General features: G+C 55.3%; 4 protein-coding genes across 7 annotated transcripts; 3 read left to right on the forward strand and 1 right to left on the reverse strand.

The window, feature by feature from the left end:
• The first annotated feature begins 36 nt into the window (after nt 1–36).
• On the forward strand, nt 37–8,378 carry BABAM1 (BRISC and BRCA1 A complex member 1). The gene is made up of 10 exons (XM_059389355.1): nt 37–130; nt 1,070–1,115; nt 1,492–1,848; nt 3,323–3,381; nt 4,104–4,224; nt 4,307–4,385; nt 5,162–5,186; nt 6,877–7,006; nt 7,203–7,289; nt 7,941–8,378. The coding sequence occupies exons 3-10, from the start codon at nt 1,543–1,545 to the stop codon at nt 8,142–8,144; spliced, it is 1,011 nt and encodes a 336-aa protein (XP_059245338.1). The 5' UTR covers nt 37–130; nt 1,070–1,115; nt 1,492–1,542; the 3' UTR covers nt 8,145–8,378.
• A 696-nt stretch (nt 8,379–9,074) lies between these two features.
• Nucleotides 9,075–13,736, forward strand: ANKLE1 (ankyrin repeat and LEM domain containing 1). 3 transcript variants are annotated; one of them, XM_059389357.1, is made up of 9 exons: nt 9,075–9,431; nt 9,704–9,856; nt 10,189–10,294; nt 10,406–10,550; nt 10,775–11,551; nt 11,712–11,883; nt 11,969–12,332; nt 12,440–12,569; nt 12,828–13,736. In XM_059389357.1, exons 1-9 carry the CDS (start codon nt 9,409–9,411, stop codon nt 12,998–13,000), a joined length of 2,043 nt encoding a protein of 680 aa, XP_059245340.1. In that variant the 5' UTR covers nt 9,075–9,408; the 3' UTR covers nt 13,001–13,736. The 3 variants fall into 3 exon arrangements, with proteins under 3 accessions (XP_059245340.1, XP_059245339.1, XP_059245341.1); XM_059389356.1 differs by having other exon boundaries at nt 9,428–9,632; XM_059389358.1 differs by having other exon boundaries at nt 9,430–9,632; nt 12,173–12,332.
• A 1,906-nt stretch (nt 13,737–15,642) lies between these two features.
• Nucleotides 15,643–21,696, reverse strand: ABHD8 (abhydrolase domain containing 8). 2 transcript variants are annotated; one of them, XM_059389360.1, is made up of 5 exons: nt 21,486–21,696; nt 19,600–20,347; nt 17,631–17,801; nt 17,270–17,486; nt 15,643–16,308 (listed from the first exon to the last, which is right to left on the reverse strand). In XM_059389360.1, exons 2-5 carry the CDS (start codon nt 20,337–20,339, stop codon nt 16,138–16,140), a joined length of 1,299 nt encoding a protein of 432 aa, XP_059245343.1. In that variant the 5' UTR covers nt 20,340–20,347; nt 21,486–21,696; the 3' UTR covers nt 15,643–16,137. The 2 variants fall into 2 exon arrangements, with proteins under 2 accessions (XP_059245343.1, XP_059245344.1); XM_059389361.1 differs by having other exon boundaries at nt 16,186–16,308; nt 17,320–17,486.
• Nucleotides 21,697–23,446: 1,750 nt separating this feature from the next.
• Nucleotides 23,447–24,652, forward strand: MRPL34 (mitochondrial ribosomal protein L34). Its single transcript, XM_059387783.1, has 2 exons — nt 23,447–23,734; nt 23,973–24,652. Exons 1-2 carry the CDS (start codon nt 23,688–23,690, stop codon nt 24,184–24,186), a joined length of 261 nt encoding a protein of 86 aa, XP_059243766.1. The 5' UTR covers nt 23,447–23,687; the 3' UTR covers nt 24,187–24,652.
• Nucleotides 24,653–24,979: the final 327 nt, after the last annotated feature.

The raw sequence follows: 24,979 nt of genomic DNA on the forward strand, positions 1-24,979 counted from the left end.
GCTTGCCTTACGGCTTGCTGAACTACATTTCCCAGCAGGCGTCGCGGCCTTGCCGCAGTACTTCCGGGTTGCGAAAGATGGCGGCTTCCTAGTGAGTTCTCGACTGAGTTGGAGTGAGGCACAGGCTACGGTGAGAAGAGGTTGGGTGGTTGCGTTCCCGTCCCTAGAGGTCCAGCCCCTAGCCTTCCTTGGGGATTCCGTTTCTGGAAAACTCTGGTTTCTCCTGCAGGCTAGTCTTCATCCCTCTTGCTGAAGCCAAATCATTGTTTTCCTTAGAGATTGAGGGGGTTACAAGCCGTTCAAAGACCATCCCCCGAAGCCCACACCCCATCCCAGATTGGCAAACTGTTGGCGTCCTGTCTTTTTTCCAAGGGACCTTTAACACGTAGATTCGTGCCCCCTCCTTTGCACAGACACCTTCTAGGCAGCCTAGTGCCCCGCTGGGGAGAATCCCAGAGCTAGTCTTTTTTTTTTTTTTTTTTTTCCTTTCTTATTTTTAAGCAATCCGTACACCCAAGGTGGGGTTCGAACTCACAACCCCAAGAACAAGCGTCGCATGCTCTACGACTGAGGCAGCCAGGCACCCCATTCTGTTAACCTTAAAACGAAAACTGTCATTTTTACCAGCAGAGAAGAGCTTTGTTTGGGAATAGCAGAGAATTACAATTCAGGATGCACAAGCTGTATAACAAAACCTTAGACAAGTCCAGAACAAAGGAGAGGAGTGCTCTTTTATAGAGGAAGGGGAGTTGGGACGGGCTGCTATAAACCTAAAGTCTATTGGAGTAAATTGGGAATTGAAGTTTAGTGGCTTTTCACTGGCTGAATTGTGAGTCTGTCATTGGTTGGGCTGTTGCCAGGGAAGGAGAAAATGTTTAATTTCCTTGCTGGGTTAGTATAGTCTTTTTTCTTTTGGGACTGCAATATCTGTTTTCCTGTTAGGGTCTGCCATTGTGGTAGAGGGTGAGAGTTCCCCTTTTGGCCTCCTGATTCCATTTTAACCCACTGAGTCACCCAGGCACCCCTCTCCTGATTCTATTTTAAATGAGGTTTCCTTTATTGGTTTCAGGCATAGCTGGATCCAGGTGCACAGAGGTCTAGCTGCTGTTTTCTAGGTGAGCATCACTTCAAGCAGGGTTTCTTTCCCCTCTTGGAGGCATAGAGGCTCCTGACAGCTCTTGACTTCTCTCCTCCCAGCTCTGCAAATCTGAGGAGACCCTCTTCCCTAGTGGCACTATCTGAAGCCCCAGAACTGCCTCTCACTGACCTGTATTGGGTTATGCCACATCTCTCAGGCGTTCCTAGTGGCCAGATTTGTTCATTCGCCAAGGGAAAGGGGGGCGTGGGTTAAGCGCTACAGAAAAAAAAATGGGATGCCAGGCACTCATTCTGAAGATAAGGAAACAGGCCGGGAAAGAAGTGATTTTTACAGTCATTAGGTGGTTCATGCTCTGTCCTGTCCAGTAACCGCATGTTTTTAAAACCCATAAGGGGAGGATCCTGGCTTCCCCCAGCCCTGCTCCATCCAGCCACTTAGGGGCCATGGAAGTGGCAGAACCCAGCAGCCCCACTGAGGAAGAAGAGGAGGAGGAGGAGGAGGAAGAAGAGGAAGAGGAGCAGTCAGCTGAGCCCAGGCCCCGAACCCGCTCCAACCCTGAAGGAGCAGAGGACCGGGCACTGGGAGCCCAGGCCAGTGTGGGCAGCCGCAGTGAGGGTGAGGGCGAGGCGGCCAGTGCTGACGATGGGACCCCCAATCCTCCAGGAGCTGGCCCCAAGCCCTGGCAGGTGCCCCCAACAGCTCCTGAAGTCCAGGTGCGGACACCAAGGGTCAACTGTCCAGAGAAGGTGGTAAGTGAGGGGCTTGGCCTGTGGCCATGAGGTGCTGGGAAACCTTATGTTTAATGTTCTTGCTTTTTGGGATTCACTCTGCAGTGACTTTGTAGGAGTTTTTTAGGGCTACCACAACAAATTAGGGGATCAGAGGTCAGGCTGGACAGCTGGCTTAAAACAACAGAAATTCATTGTCTCACTCTTCTGGAGGCCAGAAGTCTGAAATCAAAGTATGGGCAGGGCCATGGTCCCTCTGGAGGTTGTACAGAAAGATCCTTCCTTGCATCTTCTGGCATGAGGGGGGTAGCACATATCCTTGGCGTGTAGCCCCATCTCCCTGGCCTCTGCCTCTGTCTTCACATGGCCTTCCTGTCTGTGTCTCTGAACCTTCTTTCTCTTATAAGGACACTTGTCATTGGATCAGGGTTTTTTGTTTTTTTGTTTGTTTTTAAGGTTTATTTATTTATTTGAGAGAGAGCATGAACTGGCTGGGGGTGCTAGGGAGAGGGTCTTGGGAGGTGCAGAGGGAGAGGGAGAATACCAGGCAGACTCCCTGCTGAGCAGGAAGCCTGATGGAGGGCTGGATCTTGTGATCTTCCCTGAGACCATGGCACGAACTGAAATCACGAGTTGGATGCTAGGGGGTGCCTGGGTGGCTCAGTGGGGGTAACCGTCTGCCTTTGGCTCAGGGGTCCTGGGATTGAGTTACGCATTGGGCTCCCTGCATGCGGGGAGCCTGCTTCTTCTCTCTCTGCCTGCCACTCCCCCTGCTTGCGCATGCACGCTCTCTCTCTCTCACAAATACGTAAATAAAATCTTTGAGGGGCGCCTGGGTGGCTCAGTGGGTTAAAGCCTCTGCCTTCGGCTCAGGTCATGATCCCAGGGTCCTGGGATCGAGTCCTGCATCGGGTTCTCTGCTCAGCAGGGAGCCTGCTTCTCTTCCTTTCCCTCTGCCTGCCTCTCTGCCCACTTGGGATCTCTGTCTTTCAAATAAATAAATAAAATTTAAAAAATAAAATAAAATAAAATCTTTGAACAAACAAAAAAGAGTTGGATTCACCTGTCAAGTGAGCCACCCAGGCACCTCAGATCAGGATCTTTATTTTATCTCAAGATCTTTCTCTTAATTCCATCAACAAATTCCCTAATTCCAAAAAAAGTCACGTTCTGATGTTCCCGGTGGGCCTGTCTGTGTGGAAGCAGGGACACAATTCAGCCCACTCTACCTTTGTTTCCCTGTTTCTGTGTCAGGCATTCTCTGGCTCCTTTATTCACTTGCAATCCTGGACTCCTGATCTAGTGCTCTTTTCCCTGATCCGCTGTCTTCCAAAGTAGGTTTCTTGGCTGGGACTCGGGGGTCACCCCAATAAGCACCTTTTCAGACAGAGCTGCTTGGAGAGGGCCACCAGAGTGCAGTGGGGGCCAGTGTTAGTGTCCACTTGCTAGGCACTGCCAGCCACAGTGCCCTCACCTCCCTCGGAACTTCTTGCAGATCATCTGCCTGGACCTGTCAGAGGAAATGTCCCTGTCAAAGCTGGAGTCATTCAATGGGTGAGAGGAACATTTGGGGGCTTAAATTATGCAGCCGTGGTTTGGGGTGGGGTTGGGGGGGTAGACAGCTCCAAAAACTCAGGGCTCTCTCTCTCTCTCTGAGACTCCCAGTGCTTGGCCTGGCCTGGGGACTGGGGCCTGGCCCTGTAATAGTAGCAATGGCAACTGATTCTGAAGAAGCTCCACCAAGGCTCCTATCCAAGCCTGTGAGAGCTGCCATGTACCTCTCACAGCACAGCAGTGACTCAGAAACTCTTGAGAGGTGAAGTGACTTTCCCAAGGCCTCAGTGGATAGGCAGAGCGAGAATTCAGACCCAGGCCTAGGTGATCCCGAAGCCGCTGCCCTGAACAGCTGAGTCTCTGTGGAGTTGGTGACCGGGCCTGGGTAGAGTCCAGGGAGCTCTGGGGGATGCTGAGGACAAGCCCGCCTTCCCCTTGCTGCCACCTCTAGGCATCTGTGGCTGAATGAAGGCCTGGGGGAGACCTCCTGGGGATCAGTTGTGAGACCCAGGCTGGCCAGAGGAACCCCATTTGGCGAGGGCAAAAGCCGGGGCGGTGTGGGCGCTGGGCTTTGCCATCTCCCCACCGCATGACCTGACCTGGGCCTGTAGTGCCTAACCCTGAGGCTAGCAGAGGGCTGCCCAGGATTGGCAGGTGAAGAGACACCCTCCAGGCCAGAGGCCTTACCTTAACCACCCCCCTTACTCTCTCTCCCTCCCCAGCTCCAAAACCAACGCCCTCAATGTCTCCCAGAAGATGATCGAAATGTTTGTGCGGACAAAACATAAGATCGACAAGAGCCATGAGTTTGCACTGGTGGTGGTGAATGATGACATCGCCTGGGTGAGCCTGGGGCAGGGCTCGGGTGCCTAGGGGTTCTGTTGGGGTGGGGAGGCGCCTCGCTGAGGTTTGTGCTTCCCCGTAGCTGTCCGGCCTGACCTCTGATCCCCGCGAACTCTGCAGCTGCCTCTATGACCTGGAGACGGCTTCCTGCTCCACCTTCAGTATCCTTCCAGGCAGGGACGCCATGTGGAGGGGCTTTGGCTGTCCTGGCACCCCAGAAGCCTGAGCCGTGGAGTGGGCTGGCTGAGACTGGCTCAGGTCCAGATCCGTGTTCTGCTATGACAGACTTGGGCAAGTCCCCTCTTTGAACCTGTTTCTTCATCTGTGAAAAGGGAGGCACGAAACCTCCTTCCCCAGGGGGGTTGCTGTTAAGATCAAGTCCTGGTACAGAAACAAAACCAGCTGATTTGGACTCTAGATGTCAAAACCACTCACATGGGGAACATTCTATGAAGGGCCAAGTATACAGTTGGTGCTCAATAAATAGCAATATGGGATTGAGGAGTTACAATCACTGCTACAGCCCCTGTAGCCTGGGCACAGCACATTTTATGCTAATTTGAACACAAACGGCTCACGTGCAGCCCCAAACTTAGATGGAAAATGATGTTACAAAACACTTCTGAGTGTCGGGGGCTAGGGGACTGGGACACCTGTGGCTCTTGCATTGTGAAGACTGCTGCCCTGGCTGTGAGGGAAAGAGGAGCTTTGAGCCACCAAGTGTTTTCAGGGCATCCGGTGTTAGCCTCCTGTTTTGTGATCTATACTGAGGGAAAACAGGCTCAGACAGGGCAAGCAACTGGGCCAGGGTCACACAGCGCATCTCCTGCACCAGGCATGAAGGTGCCTGGGCTCTCCCGGCATCAGGATGAGGGAAGCCTCCTGCCGCTTCCTACCCGTGCTCTGCCACCAGCCTTCTCCTTAGCATCTCTGCCAGATCTGGAAGGTCTCTTCAGCCTCATGTAAGTACCACCTTTGCTGCAACTCTCCTTCTGTGTCACTCATGTGATGGCCCTGAGGTCCCCCACTCCGTTGTTTTAACCCACAGGGCAGCACACTTTTTCTATAAAGAGCTGGGCAGTAAATATTTTCAGCTTTGCAGACCATATGGCCTTGTCTTGATGACTGGATTCTGCCTGAGTCACTTGAAGGCAGTTACAAACCATCCCTGTGCACGGGGCTGTGTCCCCAACAAAACATTCTTGATGAACACGGAAACTTGAATTTCATATCCTTTCCACGTGTCACAAAATGTTCTTTTGATTTTTCTTCCCCCAACCATTTAAAAAAAATGTAAAAGCCATTCTTAGCTTCGGGGCCCTAGTAGTCCAGCCTCTGCTTTTACCTGCCCCCTAATGGTGGACACAGATCCTGTTTTGCCTTTTCCATCATGATTAACCTGGTACAGTGGTTCTGGCAAATTTTGCAAGTGAATCCATCCTGTAAATTCCCAGTGGAAGACATGCTGGGCCAAAGGGGTGTGTATTTTTAACCTGCTAGACTTTGCCAGAAACCAACCCTGCATACCTCTCCAGACACCAGGGTTCTTCATGCTGCCGAAGGTTCTGGCTGTCTGATAGAGGCTAGCGGCCACCTGTTACTTTCACTGTGCTTTTCTTGAAGCCTTTTTTATTTATTTTTTTAAATTTTATTTATTTATTTATTTTTAAAGATTTTATTTATTTATTTATTTGACAGAGAGAGATCACAAGTAGGCAGAGAGGCAGGCAGAGAGAGAGGAAGGGAAGCAGGCTCCCTGCTGAGCAGAGAGCCCGATGTGGGACTCCATCCCAGGTCCCCGAGATCATGACCGAGATCATGACCGGAGCCGGAGCCGAAGGCAGCGGCCCAACCCACTGAGCCACCCAGGCGCCCGAAGCCTTATTTATTCATTTGTAAACCATTCAGTATTCCTGCTGTGATTTGTCCATTTGTCCCCTTTGCCTGTGTTTATAGGGAGATAGTGGCTTTTTTCTTTTTTTTTTTTTTTTTTTTTAAAGATTTTATTTATTTATTTGACAGAGAGAAATCACAAGTAGGCAGAGAGGCAGGCAGAGAGAGAGAGAGAGGAGGAAGCAGGCTCTCCGCTGAGCAGAGAGCCCGATGCGGGACTCGATCCAGGGACCCTGAGATCATGACCTGAGCCGAAGGCAGCGGCTTAACCCACTGAGCCACCCAGGTGCCCCAATAGTGGCTTTTTTCTTATTGATGATCAGATTTGCTTTTCACATATTAAAGACCTTTGCTCTCTGTCTGCCCAGTGCTCTCTGCCAATGTGAGATCCAGCCGTGGCCAGCTGGGGACATGGGTGCTTACTTATGAAATAAGATCAGGTCCCAGCCTTAGACTCTTCTGGCCTGGGGGACATGTCCAAGTCAGGTCAATGATGGGGGATATTCAGGATGGTGAGGGTGGTCAGAGTGGGCTCCACCTTTGGGGTCTGCAGAGTCCCCCTGATAGAGTAGGAGAGGTCAGGCAGAAGGGTGAGGGTGGGGAGGCAGTCTGGGCAGAGGGAACAGCATAGGGGGAGGCTCGGAGGGAGCAGTCATGTGGGCTTTGCGTGCCCAGTGAAGGCCCAGGCTCTCCGAGGGTGACAAGAGCGGGGGATCCCCGGAGCGTGCTCTGACCTGTTCCCCACCCTCCACTACGCAGCCAGCAGAAGACTGAGCTTCCCGTTACCGAGAACGTGCGGACAATTCCACCCCCGTACGTGGTCCGCACCATCCTAGTCTATAGCCGTCCGCCCTGCCAGCCCCAGTTCTCCCTGACGGAGCCCATGAAGGTGAGTGAGGCTGGGGAAAGGGAGGGACAGCTGCAGCCAGCAGAATGGCTGCTTAGACACCAGGAGGGACTTTCTGATCACAAGAGCTGGGGTGCCTATGGGCAGGTTCCCAGGGTCCAAGGCAGAATCTGGGGAATTACGGTCATGGGGGCAGGGGGTGACTCACGCCCCGAAGGCTGGCATTCTTTCCCTGCAGAAAATGTTCCAGTGCCCATACTTTTTCTTTGATGTTGTTTACATCCACAATGGCGCTGATGAGAAGGAAGAGGAAATGAGCTGGAAGGTGAGAGGCTGCTGTGCGTCTGGGTGGCAGGGAGGGTGTAGGTGGGGTGTCTCAGAAGCCACCTCCGTTTTGCACCCCTGGAGCCCTCGCCCTGCTGAATCACGGATCTGAGCTCATTCAACAACCATCTCTACATGTCTGCTGTGAGCTAGTGGGGGCTTCTCCGGTCTGCCTTTGCTTTCACCATGCTCTCTGCGTGGAGTGCCCTTCCTGCCTTGCCTCCCTAGGCTGCTGGTCCTTCATATCCCAGCCCAGACTTAGCTAAAGAACATTGATTAGGCCACTTACCTCTGAGCCTCCGTTTACCCAACTGTGAATAGGGGGAGTTGCGATTGGCTCCTCCTCCTACCTCAGCACCCAAACCATCTACCCCCAGATTATCCTCAGGGATGATTAGCGTGGGGGCCGGAGGTCGTCTGCATCTGACTGTGTCTCCAAACTAGGGGCTCCAGGACTGAGATTTCTTGGGGTCCCTACCCCTGGGTGGGTGGCAGGGAATATTTGCTGAACATGGGACTGTTTCTTTCTGGAAAAATCCTCTTCATCCTTCAGAACCCATCCTTGGTGCCCTCTCCTCCGGGAAGCCTTCCAGGGGTGGAGAGGGTCCATCAGGGGATCCTCTGGCTGAACAGCCCCTCCCCGGCCCCACAGGACATGTTTGCCTTCATGGGCAGCCTGGATACCAAGGGCACCAGCTACAAGTATGAGGTGGCACTGGCTGGGCCGGCCCTTGAGCTGCACAACTGTATGGCCAAGCTGCTGGCTCATCCACTGCAGCGGCCCTGCCAGAGTCATGCCTCCTACAGCCTGCTGGAGGAGGACGACGAAGCCACCGAGGTCGAAGCCACCGTCTGAACCATCCCTGTACATCCCCGCCTTCTCGTGCAGTGAAGCCCTTGGCTTAGAGAATGGTTTTCAAACTGGGCTTAATGGCACCCTGGTGGGAGAGGGTTCCGGGAGGCTCCTGGGACCCTGGGCACCCATTCCCTAAGTTTTCCGGCCCGCCTCCCACTGCTGGTTTGTTTACTGTAAGTTTTGTTCTTCTCTGTGTGCTTCTTGTCCTCAGAATAAAAATCTGAGAATCCCTGACCCAGGTCGACAACAGTTACGTTGTGTTAATTAGGATCTTTTTGGTTGCAAGTGACAGAAAACCTACTGGCCGAAGAGAAAGGGCAATGGTTTGGTTCTCGTGGATGAAAAGCGAAGGGCAGCTTCAGGCTTGGCTGTATTCAGTTACTCAGACAATAATGCCATTGGGGTGGGCTGAAGTATCTTGTGTGATTGGTGTTCAGTGTGCCCTGCTTTTCTCCCAAACCATGGGAGAGCTGTGATCACTCCTCAGACTACAGCCCAGGGAAGGGAGGGCCCCTACATGGAACAGGCCTTGCCTGGTCATTGGGCCAGTCATGGGCTAGAGTTGTGGGATGGTCTGATCCACCAGGATTTATCAAGCCTCTAATCCACGAAGGGATTACAGCTCTTTCAGGAAATAGTATGGGTTTTCCCCAGAGGAAGGGAGACCAGAGACAGATACAACAGGTGTACATCAGCTATCTTCCTGGATGATGAGCGATTGTGCAAAAAGTTTGGCAACTAGATTCTATTTATAAAACAGAAACAGCTTTATTTTCCTCCCTATGAGCATTTATTGGGCACTTATTATTTATTGGGCCAGGTCCTTGTGGTGAAACTCGTTCCATTTCACAACAGCCTGGAAGAGATGATTCTCCCATTTCGCAGATGGGAATATTAAGGCCCTCAGCGGCCCAGCGCTTCAAAGTAGTGGACTCCCGTTTCCCTGGGAGTGGAAACGGGCCACACAAAGATAGAGGCGTTAGCTGTTAACTGAAGCTTTACAGAGTGTCCAGGCTGTGCTCGTCCACGGAAGCCCCCTTGGGCAAAACGTTTTGGGAGACCTAATACCCTGTGGGCATCTCCAGACCCTGGGAGGCAGCGCCACACCCTCCTTCAGGGAGAGTTCGCATTTCCCTGCTTTTGACAGGAGATAATGACACACTTGGTGGCCTCCACCCGCCCCGGCCTTATCGACGGCCCCAGGCCCTGCTTGAGTGCCACTCGGTGTCATGGTCCCCGTAGGCACTAGAGCTCGAGAACCCCGATGTGGACGCCGGTGCGGCGCAGGTCGGCTTGGCTGGGGACACTGCGCGGCGCCGTCCCACGGACACCCGAGGCGGGGGGCGGGGCGGCGCGTGCGCACAAGGCCGCGGCGGGAAATTGGAACTCGGCGGGCAAGGCCGTGGGGCTCCGGGACAGACCCAGCATGGACGCGGCGGCGCGCCTGGCCCAGCGGCTTCGGGCAGCGTTGCGGGAGATGGAGCCGCGGTGAGGAGGGTGAGGGGCCGGGCCGGAGACGGGGCGAGGGTCGCGGTCCACTCTGACCTCCCACTCCGTAGGGCCGTGGAGGAGCTGCTGAGCCGCGGCGCCGACCCAAACCTGCTGCTAGCGGATGGCGCGGCAGCCGTGCACTTGGCGGCCAGAGCCCGCCACCCGCGCGGTCTGAGGTGTCTAGAAGCCCTGCTGAGCCGGGGCGGGGACGCCAACGCTCGGTGAGATGGGGCCAGGCCCAGGGCGGGGTGAGGGGAGGGGTCTCCCGAGTCCGAGGGCCTCGGCCGCCCACTGGGAGAGGGCATCCCACAGTCCGGGGCGGAGACTCGGTGTCCAAGGGTGGGGCTTGGGGATGGGGGGCGGTTCCTGAGGATCCTAGGTCGAGGGGCTGGGGTGTGAGGTTTGAATTTGGCCGAGGACGCAGTGTCTAGGATCCGGGGATGGTGTCTCTGGCTGGAGAGTGGCAATAGGAGCCCGAGAGCCAAGGTTCCGGGGTGCGGAGGCGGCGATCACATTCCCTCTTCCCCTGACCCCTCCTCTGCTCCTGTCCCAGTTCGGTCGAGGCACTGACGCCGCTGCACGTGGCTGCCGCCTGGGGCTGTCGCCGTGGCCTGGAGCTACTGCTGGGCCACGGAGCGGACCCCGCGCTGCGAGACCAGGTGGGAGTCCCGCTCCTGCAGTAGCAGGGCGAACCTGGAGGGAGCAAGGGAGGGAGGGAGGAAGGGTGGGAAGAGGGCCTCGGGTGCCCCCTGCTGACCGCGCCGCTACAGGACGGATTGCGGCCGCTGGACCTGGCAGAACAGCAGGGGCACCATGATTGCATGCGACTCCTTCGGGAGTTCCAGACTCCGACCCAGATCTCGACCCCGACCGGGACAGAGAGCCAGGAGCCTGAGCTTGAGCCCGAGCTTGACGGTACGTGGGGCCTGCGCTTACTGGGGGGCTTAACCTCTGATCCAGATTTGAGTGTCCCGCTGATGTCCACTCTGGCTCTGTCTCAGGTGCATTGTCTCTGGTAAGCTGTCTGCCTCCGACTCTCCCTCCTGCGACTCCAGCTGCCTCCTTCTGTCTGGTCCAACCCCCATCTCTTTCTCTGGCTCTCTTCACTCCCTCTGACTCAGTCTCATCCCTTACTTTAGGCCCAGACCCCTGGGGAAAAGGGTTGGACACCAGGCCCTCTGGACCTCCCAGTGTGACGCAGGCCTCCACAGCACTGGGCGGAAGTGTTGGCAGGGACATGGGCCTGGAAGCCAGCCCCAGACTCCCCAGCCTCCTTGCCCAACCTGAGATTGCTGACCAGGATAGCGGCTTGGAGCAACCCCCAGGACAATGGGACTACAGCTCAGATAGCTCCTTCGTCACTGCGATTGAAGCTTCTGGAACTGAAGACCCAGCCCCACATACCTCCTCCTGGGCTAGGTCACTACCCCAGACCAAGCAGGGATTCCTGCCTGGTATTCGACCTTCCCAGAGAATGCCCAGCTCTCCAGGTACCCCTCCACTGGTGCATCGAACTGCCAGAGCAGACAGGGAGGCAGAACTAAATACCCGTCTGCAGGCCCTGACTCTGACCTCTCCAGATGCCTCCCCCTCCCCCATATCCCTCCCAGATGGGAGCTCTGCCTCAAGCCCTCCTCGGGAATCACCGCCAGGACTCCCCGATTCCCGCTTCCTAAAAGATGGAGAGGTGTCCCTCGACAGTGATGTGGCTGCCCTCTGGCTGACGGAGGACGAGGGGAGCTCCACAGGTGACAGGGACCCCATCCCCTCTTGCTGGTGCCCTCTGGTCCCTGTGGTGTCTGACCTGGATTTGCTGCGAGGGCTCCGAGCGCTTGGCGAGAGCCCCGGCCCCATCACACCCTTCACTCGGCCGTACTACCTCCGGCGGCTGGAAGAAACCCGTGCTGCTGCTCCCGGTTAGTCTGATCGGGGCTTCCAGAGTGCAAGGAGCCTCTGGGAGTTCCCAGAGAACCCTGTCTCTCAGTCCTGCCTCTTTTACTCTTTGTCTCTGGGGAAACAGCCCCTTCTTCTCCCTGCCTTGACTCAGTCCTCCCGCCTCCCCAATCTGGGGCTCAGACTTTGCAGGGCGCAGCCCAGAGCTGGCCGAAGCCCTGCGGACAGGCTGTATCCCAGATGCCCAGGCAGATGAGGACGAACTGGCGCAGCAGTTTGAGCGGCCAGATCCCAAGAGCAGGTGGCGGGAGGGGCTCGCGAAGTCCAGTTTCACGTATCTGCTATTGGACCCCAGGTACTTGGAGCAGGGATGACTCCATGATGAGGTGGGAGCTGAAAAATTCAGGGATTGGTTCTTATTTGCTTTGTATCTTTAAAAGGGGGACTGGCCCTGTCTGGATACAACCTTCTGTATATAGAAAAGGTTGGTTAGACCCAGTTCAAGCTGCTGAGTATCCCCGGGGAGCATCCGCCACTCTCTGCCTTAGAAAATGGGGCTCACTGGACATGGATTCCGGTTGCTCTGTGAACTTAGAAACTGTCTCTGGGGCAACTGTCCTCTCTGAGCAACTTCCCTCATCCAGGGAGACTCAAGACCTGCCAGCTCGCGCCTTCTCGCTGACCCCAGCTGAACGCCTTCGGACCTTTGTCCGTGCCATCTTCTATGTGGGGAAAGGGACGCGGGCCCGGCCAGATGTCCACCTCTGGGAGGCCCTCAGGCTCCGTCGGCAGCCAGGAAAGCAGGTGTGGGGCTAGAGATCAGGGGCACAGCAGGGACAGCTGGGCCACGGGGAAGTGAAGGGAGGAGGGGATGGGAGGGCAGACCCCCTGACCCCACCCTGGTCCCCCAGGCCTGCCCCAAAGTGCACCAGATCTTGGACATTTGGGCCAGTGGCCGTGGTGTGGTCTCCCTGCATTGCTTCCAACACGTGGTTGCTGTGGAGGCTTATACTCGAGAGGCTTGTCTCGTGGCTGCTCTAGGTAGGTGCCTGGCCCATGGGGCAGGGGGAGGAGTCACAAGAGGGACCTTTGATCTACTGATTACCTCATCCCTCTCCTCTCAGAGCTGCTCATTCATTCATCCAATGAACAATTATTGAGCACCAACTCTGTACCTGCACTCATACATATTTTGTTTGCTCTGTTGGTTTGTCCTTGCTTAAGAGCAATACACAGTGGGGGTCGCTGTCACATTTGCCAGCAGTTTCCAGGGATGCCCCTGACCCCTCCTCTCTCCAGGGATCCAGACACTGACGAACCAGAAACAAGGACACTGCTACGGAGTCGTGGCCGGCTGGCCAGCCACCCGGCGCCGGCGCTTGGGGGTACACCTGCTGCACCGCGCCCTCCTTGTCTTCTTGGCTGAGGGTGAGCGAGAGCTGCGGCCGCAGGACATCCAGGCGCGTGGCTGAGTCCCGGGGGAGCTAGCCCCTAGCCTAGGTAGAGATCAGGGTGTTTGAATGTCTGCCCCGTGGTGACGGCAACCACCCATCTCCAGAAGGCTGCCAGGGGGTAAGGGGTGGGCGGGCAGCGACCTGTATCTTCCCCTCCAGCTGAGGGAGGACTTTGTTACAGACGGAACTTCTGGAGCTTCCCGTCATGGGAGAACAAGTAGGGAACCCAAGGATCTCTGGAACATTCCAGGGCTTCAGAAGGTGCTAGTGCTTTGGCAGTTTTGTCCTGTCTTTGTGATCCACTTTTATCTCCCAGACACAGGGACTCATCTGTGGGATGGGCTGGGGAAATTGGCCAAGATCAAGAGAGATTTCTCTGCTTCCCAACTATGGGACCTCGGACCAATAATGTGTCTCTCTGAGACTCCCGTTTCCTTAGCTGTACAGTGGGGACAATGACAAGTCCTACCTCAGGGGGTCATGGTGGAGACGGGAGTAAACAGAGGCAGGATATACAGTGTGGGGCACAGAACCCTGCAGGTGGGAAATCTCCCGGAAGGGAGGCGCCCTGACGCTGTTGAGGGGCCGACTGTGTGTGGTGAGCTGTGGGCAGAGCCCGGGAGGGCGACTGGGGTTATGGGTGAGCGAGCAGCATTCTTCGGGGTAGCTGTGCTACTCGGGTCTCCCTTGCTTCTCTGAGACTGTTTCTTCCCGCTCTAAGAGGCAATAAATAACTGATTTCCTGGGGATGCTATGCGATTTCAGACTCCCCATATGTTAAGAGTTTTAGTAAATGCCAAGCTGCCATCCTGGTGAGGTGCTGACGGGATCGTTTTATTTTCTGGAAGTTGCTTCTTAAAAGCATTTAGTGTATTTAGAGATCTGGGAGGATCCGCCGTCTCATTGGGTTGACCATCTGCCCATCATCCTGGCTCAGCCAACCAGGTCCTGCAGGGGGCGGGTGTAACCGTTGCTCCTTCCACCTGCTTCAGTTCCTGGAGGCAGAGCTCCTGGCTACTCTTGGGGAATGGCTGGTATGGTAATTAGGGGCCTGGGCTCTGAAGTGGGGCTGGGCTCTACCATTTTATTTATTTATTTTTAAAAGATTTTAGTTGTTTATTTAAAGAGAGAGAACGCGCGCTAGCTGTGGGAGGGACAGAAGGAGAGAGAGCATTTCAAGCTGACTCTGTGTTGAACAGGAGCCCCCTATGGGGTCTGAGCCCAGGACCCTGAGATCATGACTTGAGCTGAAATGAAGAGTCTGACCCTTAACCGACAGATCCACCCATGTGCCTCTGGGTTCTACCATTTTGACCAAACTGAGGACAGTTCTCTGAACTTCCCTGTCCTCATGTATAAGACTGGGAGGCCCGCAGACACCAAGTCTCTTGATAAAGTGATAGCAATTAAAAGTGTGCCATGTGCCCAGGAATTCACAGAGAAGTCACTGGGAAAGAATCCAGACACCCCCACCCCCCACAAAGAAAGAGAGATGAGATTTGTCCAACAGAATTTCCCAGTGTGGACCCTACTGACGTTTGAGACCAAATTATTCTTTGAGGTAGGGGCCGTCCTGTGCGTTGTTCGGTGTCTGGGCAGCATCCCTGGGTTCCACCCACTAGATGCCAGTGGGCTCCGCCCACTTCCTCCCACCCCCAGTTGCCACAATTAAAAATGTCTCCAGAATTTGCTAGTGAAGGGCACCAGGGTGGCTCAGTCAGTTAAGTGTCTGACTTCCATCCAGGTCTTAATCTGAGGGACCAGGGATGGAGTCCCCCATCGGGCTCCCTGTTCAGCAGGGAGAACTGCTTCTCCCTCTGCCCACCCTCCCCCGCCATGTGCCGCACTCTCAAATAAACAAACACAGTATTTTTTTTACAAAAGAATTTGCTCGTGGAAAACAGTGCCACCAGGAAAACTCCGGTCTAAACTAAAGGTGGACTTACAAACCAGTGCGGAGAGGACCAAAGAGGTAGTAATTTAAAGGGATGATGCTCTCCCTGCACCGTTCACACAAGCCAGAGTTATACCCTTGAGATACAGACATTAGAAAATATAGAGGAGTAAGAGCATGGCTGTAGGGCAGGAAATCCTGCCAGGCAAGAAAGGCAGACTCGTTGGCTTAAAAAAAAAAACCCAAAACAACAACAACGACAACAACAACAACAACAAAAAAACAGAACAAAAACTATCTTCATGGCAAAAGCGACCCTAAACCAGGTTGAAAGATACAATGGGATAGTAAGAGGTACCGACTTGCTGAGTGGCGCGGCATAAAAGGGATTCAATGAAACGATGGCGTCAGGCACTTGGCACAGGGCTTTGTATACAGGTGGCCCTCCATTATGGCTGCTCCAGCCCATGCAACGTCTGCTGATGCTCACCTTAACCCCTGTATGAACCTCAGCTGGACGGCCTCCCGCCTTCCAGGGACCCGGAGCTCACCATCTGCCTCTGTTCTGGGAATACTGCCCAAGCAGCCCCTGCATTCTGAGGAGGGAGGGAGAACTCGGGAAGGAAGCCTGGACAGCCAACGCCCTCACTTCTCTGCAAGTCAGCCGTGAGGGGGTGGCGCCTGCATCAGCCCAGTCTGCAGACGGGGAAACTGAGGCTCAGGACGACTCTGCCCTGCCATCACCCAGCACAGGTCCTCCAGAGACTCAGATTGTCACTTCTTTTTATTGAGTTACAAGTTGAGATGTGCAGGTTCGGTGGTGCCAGCCCCCCTCTCCCTCCCCCCCACTTGGGCAACAAGAGCTCCCAGCGCCAAGAAATGGGGGGTGGGGAGGGTCTCGGGCAATGAGGCGGGGCCCTGAGGGTCCCAGGATCAAGCACGGCTGACACGGAAGACAGAGAGCGGCGTTGAGGGACAGGGGCTTCTGTACAAGGTCATCCTCCACGGGGGTTCCGGCTCCGACCCCAAAACACCGATGGGTCCGGCAGGATGGAAGTGGAGAGCGGTGTACCCACTTGGCTCCCGAGAACGCCATGCCCTACCCAGCCGGCCTGGGGGCCTGGGGGCGTCTCCCTGACCTGACTCCGCCCACCGGAGCGAACAGCCCGCCCAGGTGGTCCGCGCTGCGGACGTGGGGGCGGCCCCTGGCTTCCTCCTGCTGCTCCTTGGCTTACCAAGCGATGCCCGGCCGGCCCAGCGGCTACTTCTTCTCTTCTGGGGGCGCAGGCAGGGGCTCGGGCAGGGCCTTGGGCGAGGGCTCGGGCTCCCAGAGCAGGAATTCGTGGAGCAGCGTGTTGACCGTCTCTGGACACTCCAGCATCACCATGTGGCTGCCTTCATCGATGAGCTTCAGGAAGGCCAGCAACAGGATCTGCAGGCGGGGGCAGGGGTGGGGGCACAGGTTCAGGATGGCAAAGGCAGGCTGCCCTGGTACACCCAAGCCCATCCACACCAGGCCTGCAGTCTTAGGAAGTCTCTCCTGTGGCCTACCCTTCATCCCTCTACTTCTACTCAAAGGCGGAGGTGGAGGATAGCCTGCTGACCTCAGTATTCATTCAACATTTATGACGTGGCTACAGTACATCCAGAGAAGATTTTCTCAATCCCAGCACTACTGACACATACGCTGGGACGATTCTCTGTGGTGCGGGGTGTCCCGTGTACTGTAGGCTGTTGGGCAGCATTCCTGGCCGGGACCCACCAGATGCCAGTAGCAGTGTCCCACTCCCCCACCCCACAGGGGGACAGCTTACAATGTCTCCAGACATTGCCAAGTATCCCTGGGGAGCAAATTCACTGCTGAGTGAGAATCACCGAGATAGAAAGACCAGGTCTCTCAAGCCAAGTCAAGGTCTCTCGTGCCGGGCTTCTCAACTTTAGCATTACTGACACTTGGGGTGGGAACATTCTTTGCTGTGGAGCCATTCTGTTCGCTACAGGGCACTGAGCAACATCCCTGGCCTCCCCCCACCAGACATCAGAAGCCCCTCCTCCCCACTCATGACAACCCAAAAAAGTTTGTAGACATTTCGAACGTCTCCCGGGGCTCAGAATCCCTGCTGGCTAAGAACTGCTGGTGCAGACCTAGTCCCAGTGCTGAGGATCCCAAGACACTTTCTCAGTAGGCTCTGATCTAAAGATCCCCCGCCTGACCTCTCCCAGAATTCCATATGGCATCCCTGGGCACTTATACAAATCCCAACTGGGCAGGGCACCACGGCAGCCCCATGTTCTGGATCGCACTCTCAATCTAACCTCTCCCTTCCCTGGGGCTGGAGACAAGGCAGAATCCCCCTGGGGTGCGTGTGATGGCTCTGGTGCCAAGGCCCTACCTCGGCCATGCGCTGGTCTTCCTCCACTGGCACAAACTTGTCGTGCATACCGTGAACGAGCAGGACGGGCACAGTGAGCTCAGCATGGTAGACCTCGTCACCTTCAGGCCAGTACTGGCCACTCATCATGGCTCGCAGGACGAAGGATGACACGTTGAACGCATTGCCTTCCTTCAGCAGCTGCTTCTCTTTGGCTCCTTGGCGTGCAAAGCCAGCCCTGGGAGGTGAGGATGCACTCCTGGAGGCCTTGTGCCAGCTTGGCCGCCAGGGGCACCTCCGATGCCCGTCCCAGCAGCAATACAGCCTCCCCTCCCCCCAACTCAGGGAGATGCCAGGGTTCACTGGGGCCAGGTTGACTCACTTGAGAAAGCTCCAAGCCAGGCAGGGTGATAGACAGTGCAGGACACATGTGGGCATGTTGAAGATGGAACAGAAGCTGGGTTCCAAGGCTGTGGGGCCCCCGCCGTTGATCATGATGACCTTGTGCACCAGGTCTGGGTATTCATGAGCCAGGAACGTGCAGAAGGAGACACTGGGGATGCATAGGTGGGTAGATGGGTGATGTGGAGGGTTGGAGGGAGTTGGTCAGCAGGATACAGGTAGTGAGGGAGGTAATGCCCTCCCTTCACCCAGAGATAGGTCCTTGAAGGCTAACATTCTTCCCCTGGGGCCCACTGGCACTGGGTGGGAGGGAGGGATGGGGGGAGGGAGGCATCTTGAGTGCCTCTAACCTATAAGACTATGTGTCTGTTGAGAGTGAATTTTTTCCCCTTCAAAACCAGAACTTTCATCAGATCCTTAAAGCAGCCATGCCCCGCAAAGTGGTAAGAATGACTTATTGCCAAGTATTAAGAAAGCATTCTGATTACGCTGCTACTGTTTGGTTTCCCAGAGAAGGTCCCTGTTTCTTGTCCTTCTCCTGTGAGGATCCTCAGTCCCCAGTCTCTGGACACGGCACATGGCCTGCCTTATGCAGGCTGGGAAGGTACAGCCCAAAGAGCCCTTACAGTCCAGCTCCTCACTCCCTCAAAAGTCGGGTTCATTGGGCCAACGATGGCCTGTGGGCTAGCCATTTGTTTTGGTAAACTGTTTACCATTTTGTAAATTTGTAAGTTATTTAGTAAATAAAGTTTTATTGGAACACAGCCACGCCCATTTGTTTACCATGATGGCTGCTGCTTTGCTTTGACAGTAGAGTTGCAAGAGGCTCCAAAAGAGATGACCATATGTCCTAAGATATTTACTATCTGGCCCATTAAGAAAAAGTTTGCAGACCCTAGCTGTAAAGGGGAACAGGATACAAGCAAGAGTCAGTTGGCCTTCACTGTACCAGTGACTCCCTGTGTGCCCTTGGGGAGATTACCTAACCTCTCTGAACTTCCGTCTCCACATCTGCAAAATAGTAACTGGGCTGTCCTCGTAGCATTGTTATGAGGTCACAGGAACTACCGCAGATGGGTACTCATTTAATCAAAGGAAACATTTAGTGTAAACATCCACTTTTGGGGGTGTTCTCATATAAACAAACAGGAGCTGTGTTACTTTCCAGCCTGGCTTCCTTTCATTCAGAAATATATGGAACGTTTCTTTGTCTTGTCTCATTGCATGGGCCACACCGCTAAAACAGTGGTTCTCAAACTAGCCAGCAGATCAGATCCTGCCTTTCCTCCTGGGTAAAGATGAGTGGTACCACCTGGCAGTGTTCAGGCACCCAGGCCCAGTCTTTGATAAGTGGACACTCACCTTGATGCTGGATGGTATCATGCATCACCCCTTTAGTGGGAGTGAATTATAGGAACCTGTGCCCTTGTAAAAAGACTGTATAGGATTCTAATTACCCCTTCCTTGGAAGGGATCTCCAGAGCAACTGATTTTTGATCCACTGAGCCACCCAGGTGCCCCAGAGCAACTGATTTTTTAACTTAAAGACAATGGTTCTCAGCCAGGGATGATTCTGACTGCTAGGGAACCTATTATTTGAAGACACCCCTTTTTTTTTGAAGACACTTGATGGTCATGACCATCACTGGGCCACTGTACCTGTGGCAACCAGCAGGCAGAGGCTAAGGAAGCCTGTTAAACATCCTACAGTGCACATGAAAGCCCCTCGAAGAGAGGAATGACCTGATCCAAATGTCACTAGTGCTGGGACTGTGAAACACCACTTTAAAAGGATAGGAAACAACAGCAGTGGAGGCGGGCATTGCTATCTTGTTATAGTCATAAATGAGAGTCTTCAAGGAGAGAAGTCAGTGTTGGGCAAATGTGTGTCCAGTCCCTGTGACCCTCCCCCACTGCTCCCCGCTAGCCCCACCACAGCACTGGCTCACCCGTATGAATGCCCAATGAGCACGTTTCGCTTCTTGGCATAACGCTTGAAGATGGCACGCATGTCCTCTGCCAGCGCATAGAAGGTGTAGGCTGCGGCCACCTGGGGTGCCGAGCTGGCCCCATGACCGGCCAGATCGGGTGCCACCACCTCATAGCCCAGGCGCACAAAGAAGTCCAGCTGCTCCTTCCAGATGGCCAGGGAGCCACCCACACCGTGGATGAAGAAGAGCACCACGTCGGCCTGAGCACCTTTGCAGCTCGTGATGCGCTTTTCACAGTCAATGTGGATGGTGCGCTTGGGGCGCCGGGCTCGCCGTCGTCGCCCACCACTGCCACTCCCGGCACTGCCTGAGCCTGAGCGGCCATCACTGCCTGCTGGGTCGGCCAGCTCCACCTCTAGGGCGGCCGGCGGCTCCCCCGAGCCATTCTGCCCATGCAGGAGGTCAGCTCGAGGTGCCCGGCCCAGGTTCTCCACCAGTAACCGCCCGTTGCGGTAAACGGTAATTCGGCGCTGGCAGCGGACCAAGCCAGATCGGTCTCCCTGGGCAGCATCTGGCGGCAGTGGAGGCGGGTTGGGGACTGGAGCAGGCCCCGCGTGCTTCACACGCAGCACACGGCCAGGCTTGACCTCCACAAAGGTGTAGCCATCACTGGACTCGACGCTCTCCAGCGGCCCCACGGCGTTGGGCGGTGCGCCTAGCAGGCAGCAGAAGATCCCGTCCGTCACCCCAGTCAGCATGGTGTGTCCTGCAAGTGGGGGCACAGCCATCTCAGGGGCTGTCTAAATGGCCAGAGCCAGCCAAGCACCAAGATGTTTTGTCTGTCTAGTCAGTGCCTGCCTGGGGGTTGGCCACCCTCCTGGGCTAGCCTAGGCTGTCCTAGAGAGAAGGACATGGCTACGGCTGACCCCAAGAGGTGTCCATAGGGAAGGTGGTATAATCCAGGGCTGCTTCTTGGAGGGGGGGGACATTGTGGCAAATGAGGACCATCCCCCCCACCCCTCCACCCCCGCTCACAGCAGCTATGGCTTCCATAACCCATTCATTCATACATTCATCCATCCATCCACCCATCCATTCAGGCACACATTCTCATTAACTAACTTTTACCAAATGGGCACATTCTGCCTGCCTCTGAAGGCATCTAAAAAGGTGCAGATGCCAATGAGCGCCCATCCAGGCCTCTGAACCTGGCTCCTGAAAGGTGAGGCCCTGGGGGAGGGGGTTAGGGACTGAGCTCCAGAAGGCCCTGGCCAGCTCTGCAAGCCCCAGACTGGGTCTGTATTGCAGACGGACAAGCTGAAGCCCAGACAGTCTGTACCCCCATCAGTACCCTAGCTTCCGGAGGTCTGACACACAATCCCCAAAGGTGGAGAGGAGGATGGACAAGGTAAAGCCCTCTGTGGGGGCCTCCGGTCCTCTGTGCTGCTCCCTGGGCCACCCCCTCCGTGTCCATGGCAACTACAGTCAGTTACATAACTCAAGGGGGATACCCGTGCAGCGCACCCCCATTGTCTAGGGCCTAGAGCTGGGACCAACCCCTCCCCCGTCTCCATCCTGGGCGCCGCGGGGATAAGACGCGCTGAAGGCACGGCCTCCGAAGGCCCATACTTGCTGATAGAGGGGAAGCGGGTCGCGCCACCCCACTCCAGTGGAATCCTAACCTCGGATTGCGGAGGGGGATGCAGTTGCGCCACGCCAGGTCCCCTCCCCAGAGTCAGATCCCTGCCTCTCAGGTGCTAGTAAGCCCTACGGCGGGGTCGAAGCCACTACGGCGGGGTCGAAGTCTTCCTAAGAGCCCGAGTACTGGCTTTGTGCACACCCCTTCCGATGTCGAAGCCCCAGGGACCTCGATGTCCCCCTCCCAGAGCCCACTCCCCGCTCACCTCATCTAGGGCCCTGCAGCCCGGGGCAGGGCGGAGGGGATCCCAGGCGGAGAAGCCAGCGTCCGCCTGCGGCGCCGTTTTACATGGTGGCACGGGGTCGTCCCAGGCGCGTCTACGCGGGCGGGCTCGGGCCCATGGCGGTCAGCGCGGGGGCATCCCGCGGCCGCCGAGAAAGCCGGCCCTTTAAGTCTCTCCCCAGGGGGAGGGGCCGTATGCCGACGGACGGGCGTCTAGACCAATCAGAGCTAGGAAATGACCTGGCCTAGTTAGACTGCCAATCATAGGCGGTATCTTAGGGATGAAGGCGGTCTCAGAAAACAGCAGCCCCACCCCCTTAAGGAGTTTACCGAGGAAGGAGGGAAGGAGGGAGGGAGGGATTGGGCCTGGCCCAGGGCCCAGAAGGGGTCCCGAACTGGTGTCTGCGGAATTCCGGGGAGGTAGCCTCCGGAGCCTCTAACTGTGAATAGGATCCCCTCGTCTAGCCCCTGCCTCCAAACAGCTTTGTAACCTCCAAATGGGGCCCCCATGCTCCTCTCTGTACGGACCTTTCCGTTCTAGAGACTCTCAGATCTTTCCAGTTCAGGGTGGGGAAACTGAGGCTCATAAATGGCACAAAGTCACAAAGCAAGATGGGAGCTTCGCGGCAGAGGTGGTATTTAAAACCACGGCTGTGTGATATCAAATCCTGGAAATTGTTATTCATTAAGCCTTTAAACAGACGGCTTAAAGCTATGAGTTATTGCGGGATTGGAGTTTCACAGACAGGCCAGTTTAACTATTGGTCAGTCTAACTGGTGACTCCATGGTCCCAACTGGAGTCGAAGATCCCAGGGTTCAAATCCAGCCTCTGCCCTTTGTTGATATGTGACCTTGGGCAAGCCACTTCTCTGAGACTCCACTCATTTTTCTATGAAATTAATCCTCTCATGAGTTTGCTCTGCAGGTAAAAACACCCAGAACGGTAAGTGTTCAATACGTTGTTGACATTATTATTGTACTGGTTTAGTAGTATAATACTGTACAGGTTTGCTAAGTGTTGGTGCAGGTAGGATGGGCTTCAGAGGACAAGGGGTTAACCATTTCTTGCCCACTCCCATCTCCTGGAATTTGCTGCCAGAGCTGGATTAGGTCCTTCCTCCCACTCTTGCCCACTCAGGGTGCTCCTGGGAGACTACAGTCGATTCATGCAGTAAACAGTTCCCTTCCCTGACCCTGGACCCCCCCCCCCGCCCCGCCTCCAAGCTGGGAGATTCTGGGGTGCCCACAGGGACTCAGCCAGCAGCCTGGCCCTTGAGGAACCGTTGGGCTTTGGGGAGAGTCTGGGGAGAATCATATGGGGACGTGGTTGGGCCAAAGGGAGGGATGGGGCTGGGGAAGAGGAAAATATCCGAAGATGTTCAGAGTTAATGGGGGGGGGGGTTGGAGATGAATAGAACATCAGGCATAGGTGGGTGTGGCTGAAATTTAGAGGGTGTGTGTGTGTGTGTGTTTGGAGGGCTTCATTTGCTTGCCAGAGGAGCTGAATATTTTCCCTGGGGCAACGAGCACCATAGAGACCGTGAGAGAAGGGAAGAGGGTCATATCTAAGTATAGAAAATTTTTTCTTGGATCAGAATGGAGGTACCACCACGGACAAGCTTAAAACACATGAGTTTCAGATTGAGAAACTGAATCCCCGAGAGGAGCAGGGACCACCCCAAGGACATCCAGGCAACTCCAACTTAGGTCTCCTGGGCTCCCCGCCAAAGAAGAGAGACTTGGCTGGGCCCAGAGAAAAGCTGCCAGCCAGCTGTGTGCCATCTGCCCGCCTCCTGCTGGGGGAAGGATGATGGACCAGCCGTTTCCTGAGGCTGCCACCAGCTGCGCCACGGCAACCACCGGGCACCCTCTGCCGGTTGACAAGAGAAGGAACCACAGCTCCCAGCGGACCGGGGGACACAACGTCTTGTACGCAGGCGCATGCCAAAGAGGCGCCGTTCGCCTGCCACCTGCTGGTCCCTATGAGGAACTACACTCCCTTGCCCGTAAGGACGCTCTCGCGGAGGAGACGCAAGCGCATAAATACTACTCCAGGACAACCCCGAGGCCACGCGGCCTCCGCGGTAGGAGAAACTACATTTCCCAGAAGTTTTCGTACCGCGGCTGCAGAGCTTATTCGCTTTGGAATAGCCGGCGTGGGGACGTCGCGACCGGCCGCTGGACATGGCTTTCTTGGTCGGATCCGTAGGTCGCCAGTTGGGTCGCGTCAGGTGAGTCCTCACGGGGACCCTTACCCAAATCTGGAAATAAGGGCGGTGTCGGGGGCTGGTGTCAGCTCTTTGGTGACAACACGACTTGCCAACGGCTTGCGCTTTGATGGAGCGCTTCTTGCAACCAGGCTGCGGCCCGGCCCGGATAGGGGAGCCGAGGCTCAGAGTGGTTGAGCGTCACGCCGAAGTCACAGAGCGCCCCCTCTGACCTTCCTCACCATCTCTTTCCCTCCCGCAGGTGGCTGCAGCCCCGCGCCTGGCTGGGGCTCCCCGATGCCTGGGGACTTCTCGCCACACAGCAGAACAGAGGAAAGGCGCGTGGAAATGAGTATCAGCCGAGCAACATCAAACGCAAACACAAACATGGCTGGATCCGGCGCCTGAGCACACCGGCCGGCGTCCAGGTCATCCTTCGCCGCATGCACAAAGGCCGCAAGTCGCTGAGCCATTGAGGAGCGCTAAATTGCCGGCAGGACCCCCACTAGAGCGTTTCTCTGACCTGGGACCTCTCCTGCTATTGTTTTTATGGGGAGCCGGGACAACTCAGACATAAACCCTCCTCAAATTGTGGAGTCGGCCCCCGGAGAGGGGGGGGAAGTCTGCGGTTGGACTGAGTGGGAGTAGGAAGTCAGACCTCGCCCAGTCCCTTTCTACGCTATTGAACTAGGAAGAATTTCGAACATACAATAGTCCACAGTGAACCCTGTGTACTCAGTACACAGCTTTAACCACCAATTACCCACAACTCACCTGACCCCTCCTGTGTTATTTGGGAGCAAATCTAGGGCACTGGGTTATTTCTTATTTCAGAATGCATCTCTCCAAGAAAAGGGCTCTTTAAAACCTAATCACAGAACTTTTCACACCTAAAAAGTGGTTAACAGTTCCATAGTATTGTCTAATAAATGTCCAAATTTATATTTGTCTTATATATGTCATCATTTTTCACAGGTCTGGAAAGGTTTCTGGGGAGTTAGGGCTTGAATCCTCAACCCCTAGGATGGGTTTGTGGGAATGGGCTGTGTGACCTTGAGCAAGGCCTTAGCCCTTTGAGGCTCATTTGACTCCTATGAAATGAGGTACTTATTTCTCCTTTGCTGCATTGTTGGAATAATAGTACTCAGTAGCTTCCCTTAGTACTACTGAGTATTTCTGTGTACTGGGTGCCAAGTCCTTGTCTGGTGGGCAGGGTAAGGGCACTTGATTTGTACCCAGGCAGTCTGGAGACAGCAGAGTCAGGACTGA

The sequence above is a fragment of the Mustela nigripes genome, chromosome 2, assembly GCF_022355385.1.
Source record: "Mustela nigripes isolate SB6536 chromosome 2, MUSNIG.SB6536, whole genome shotgun sequence".
Taxonomy (NCBI): domain Eukaryota; kingdom Metazoa; phylum Chordata; class Mammalia; order Carnivora; family Mustelidae; genus Mustela; species Mustela nigripes.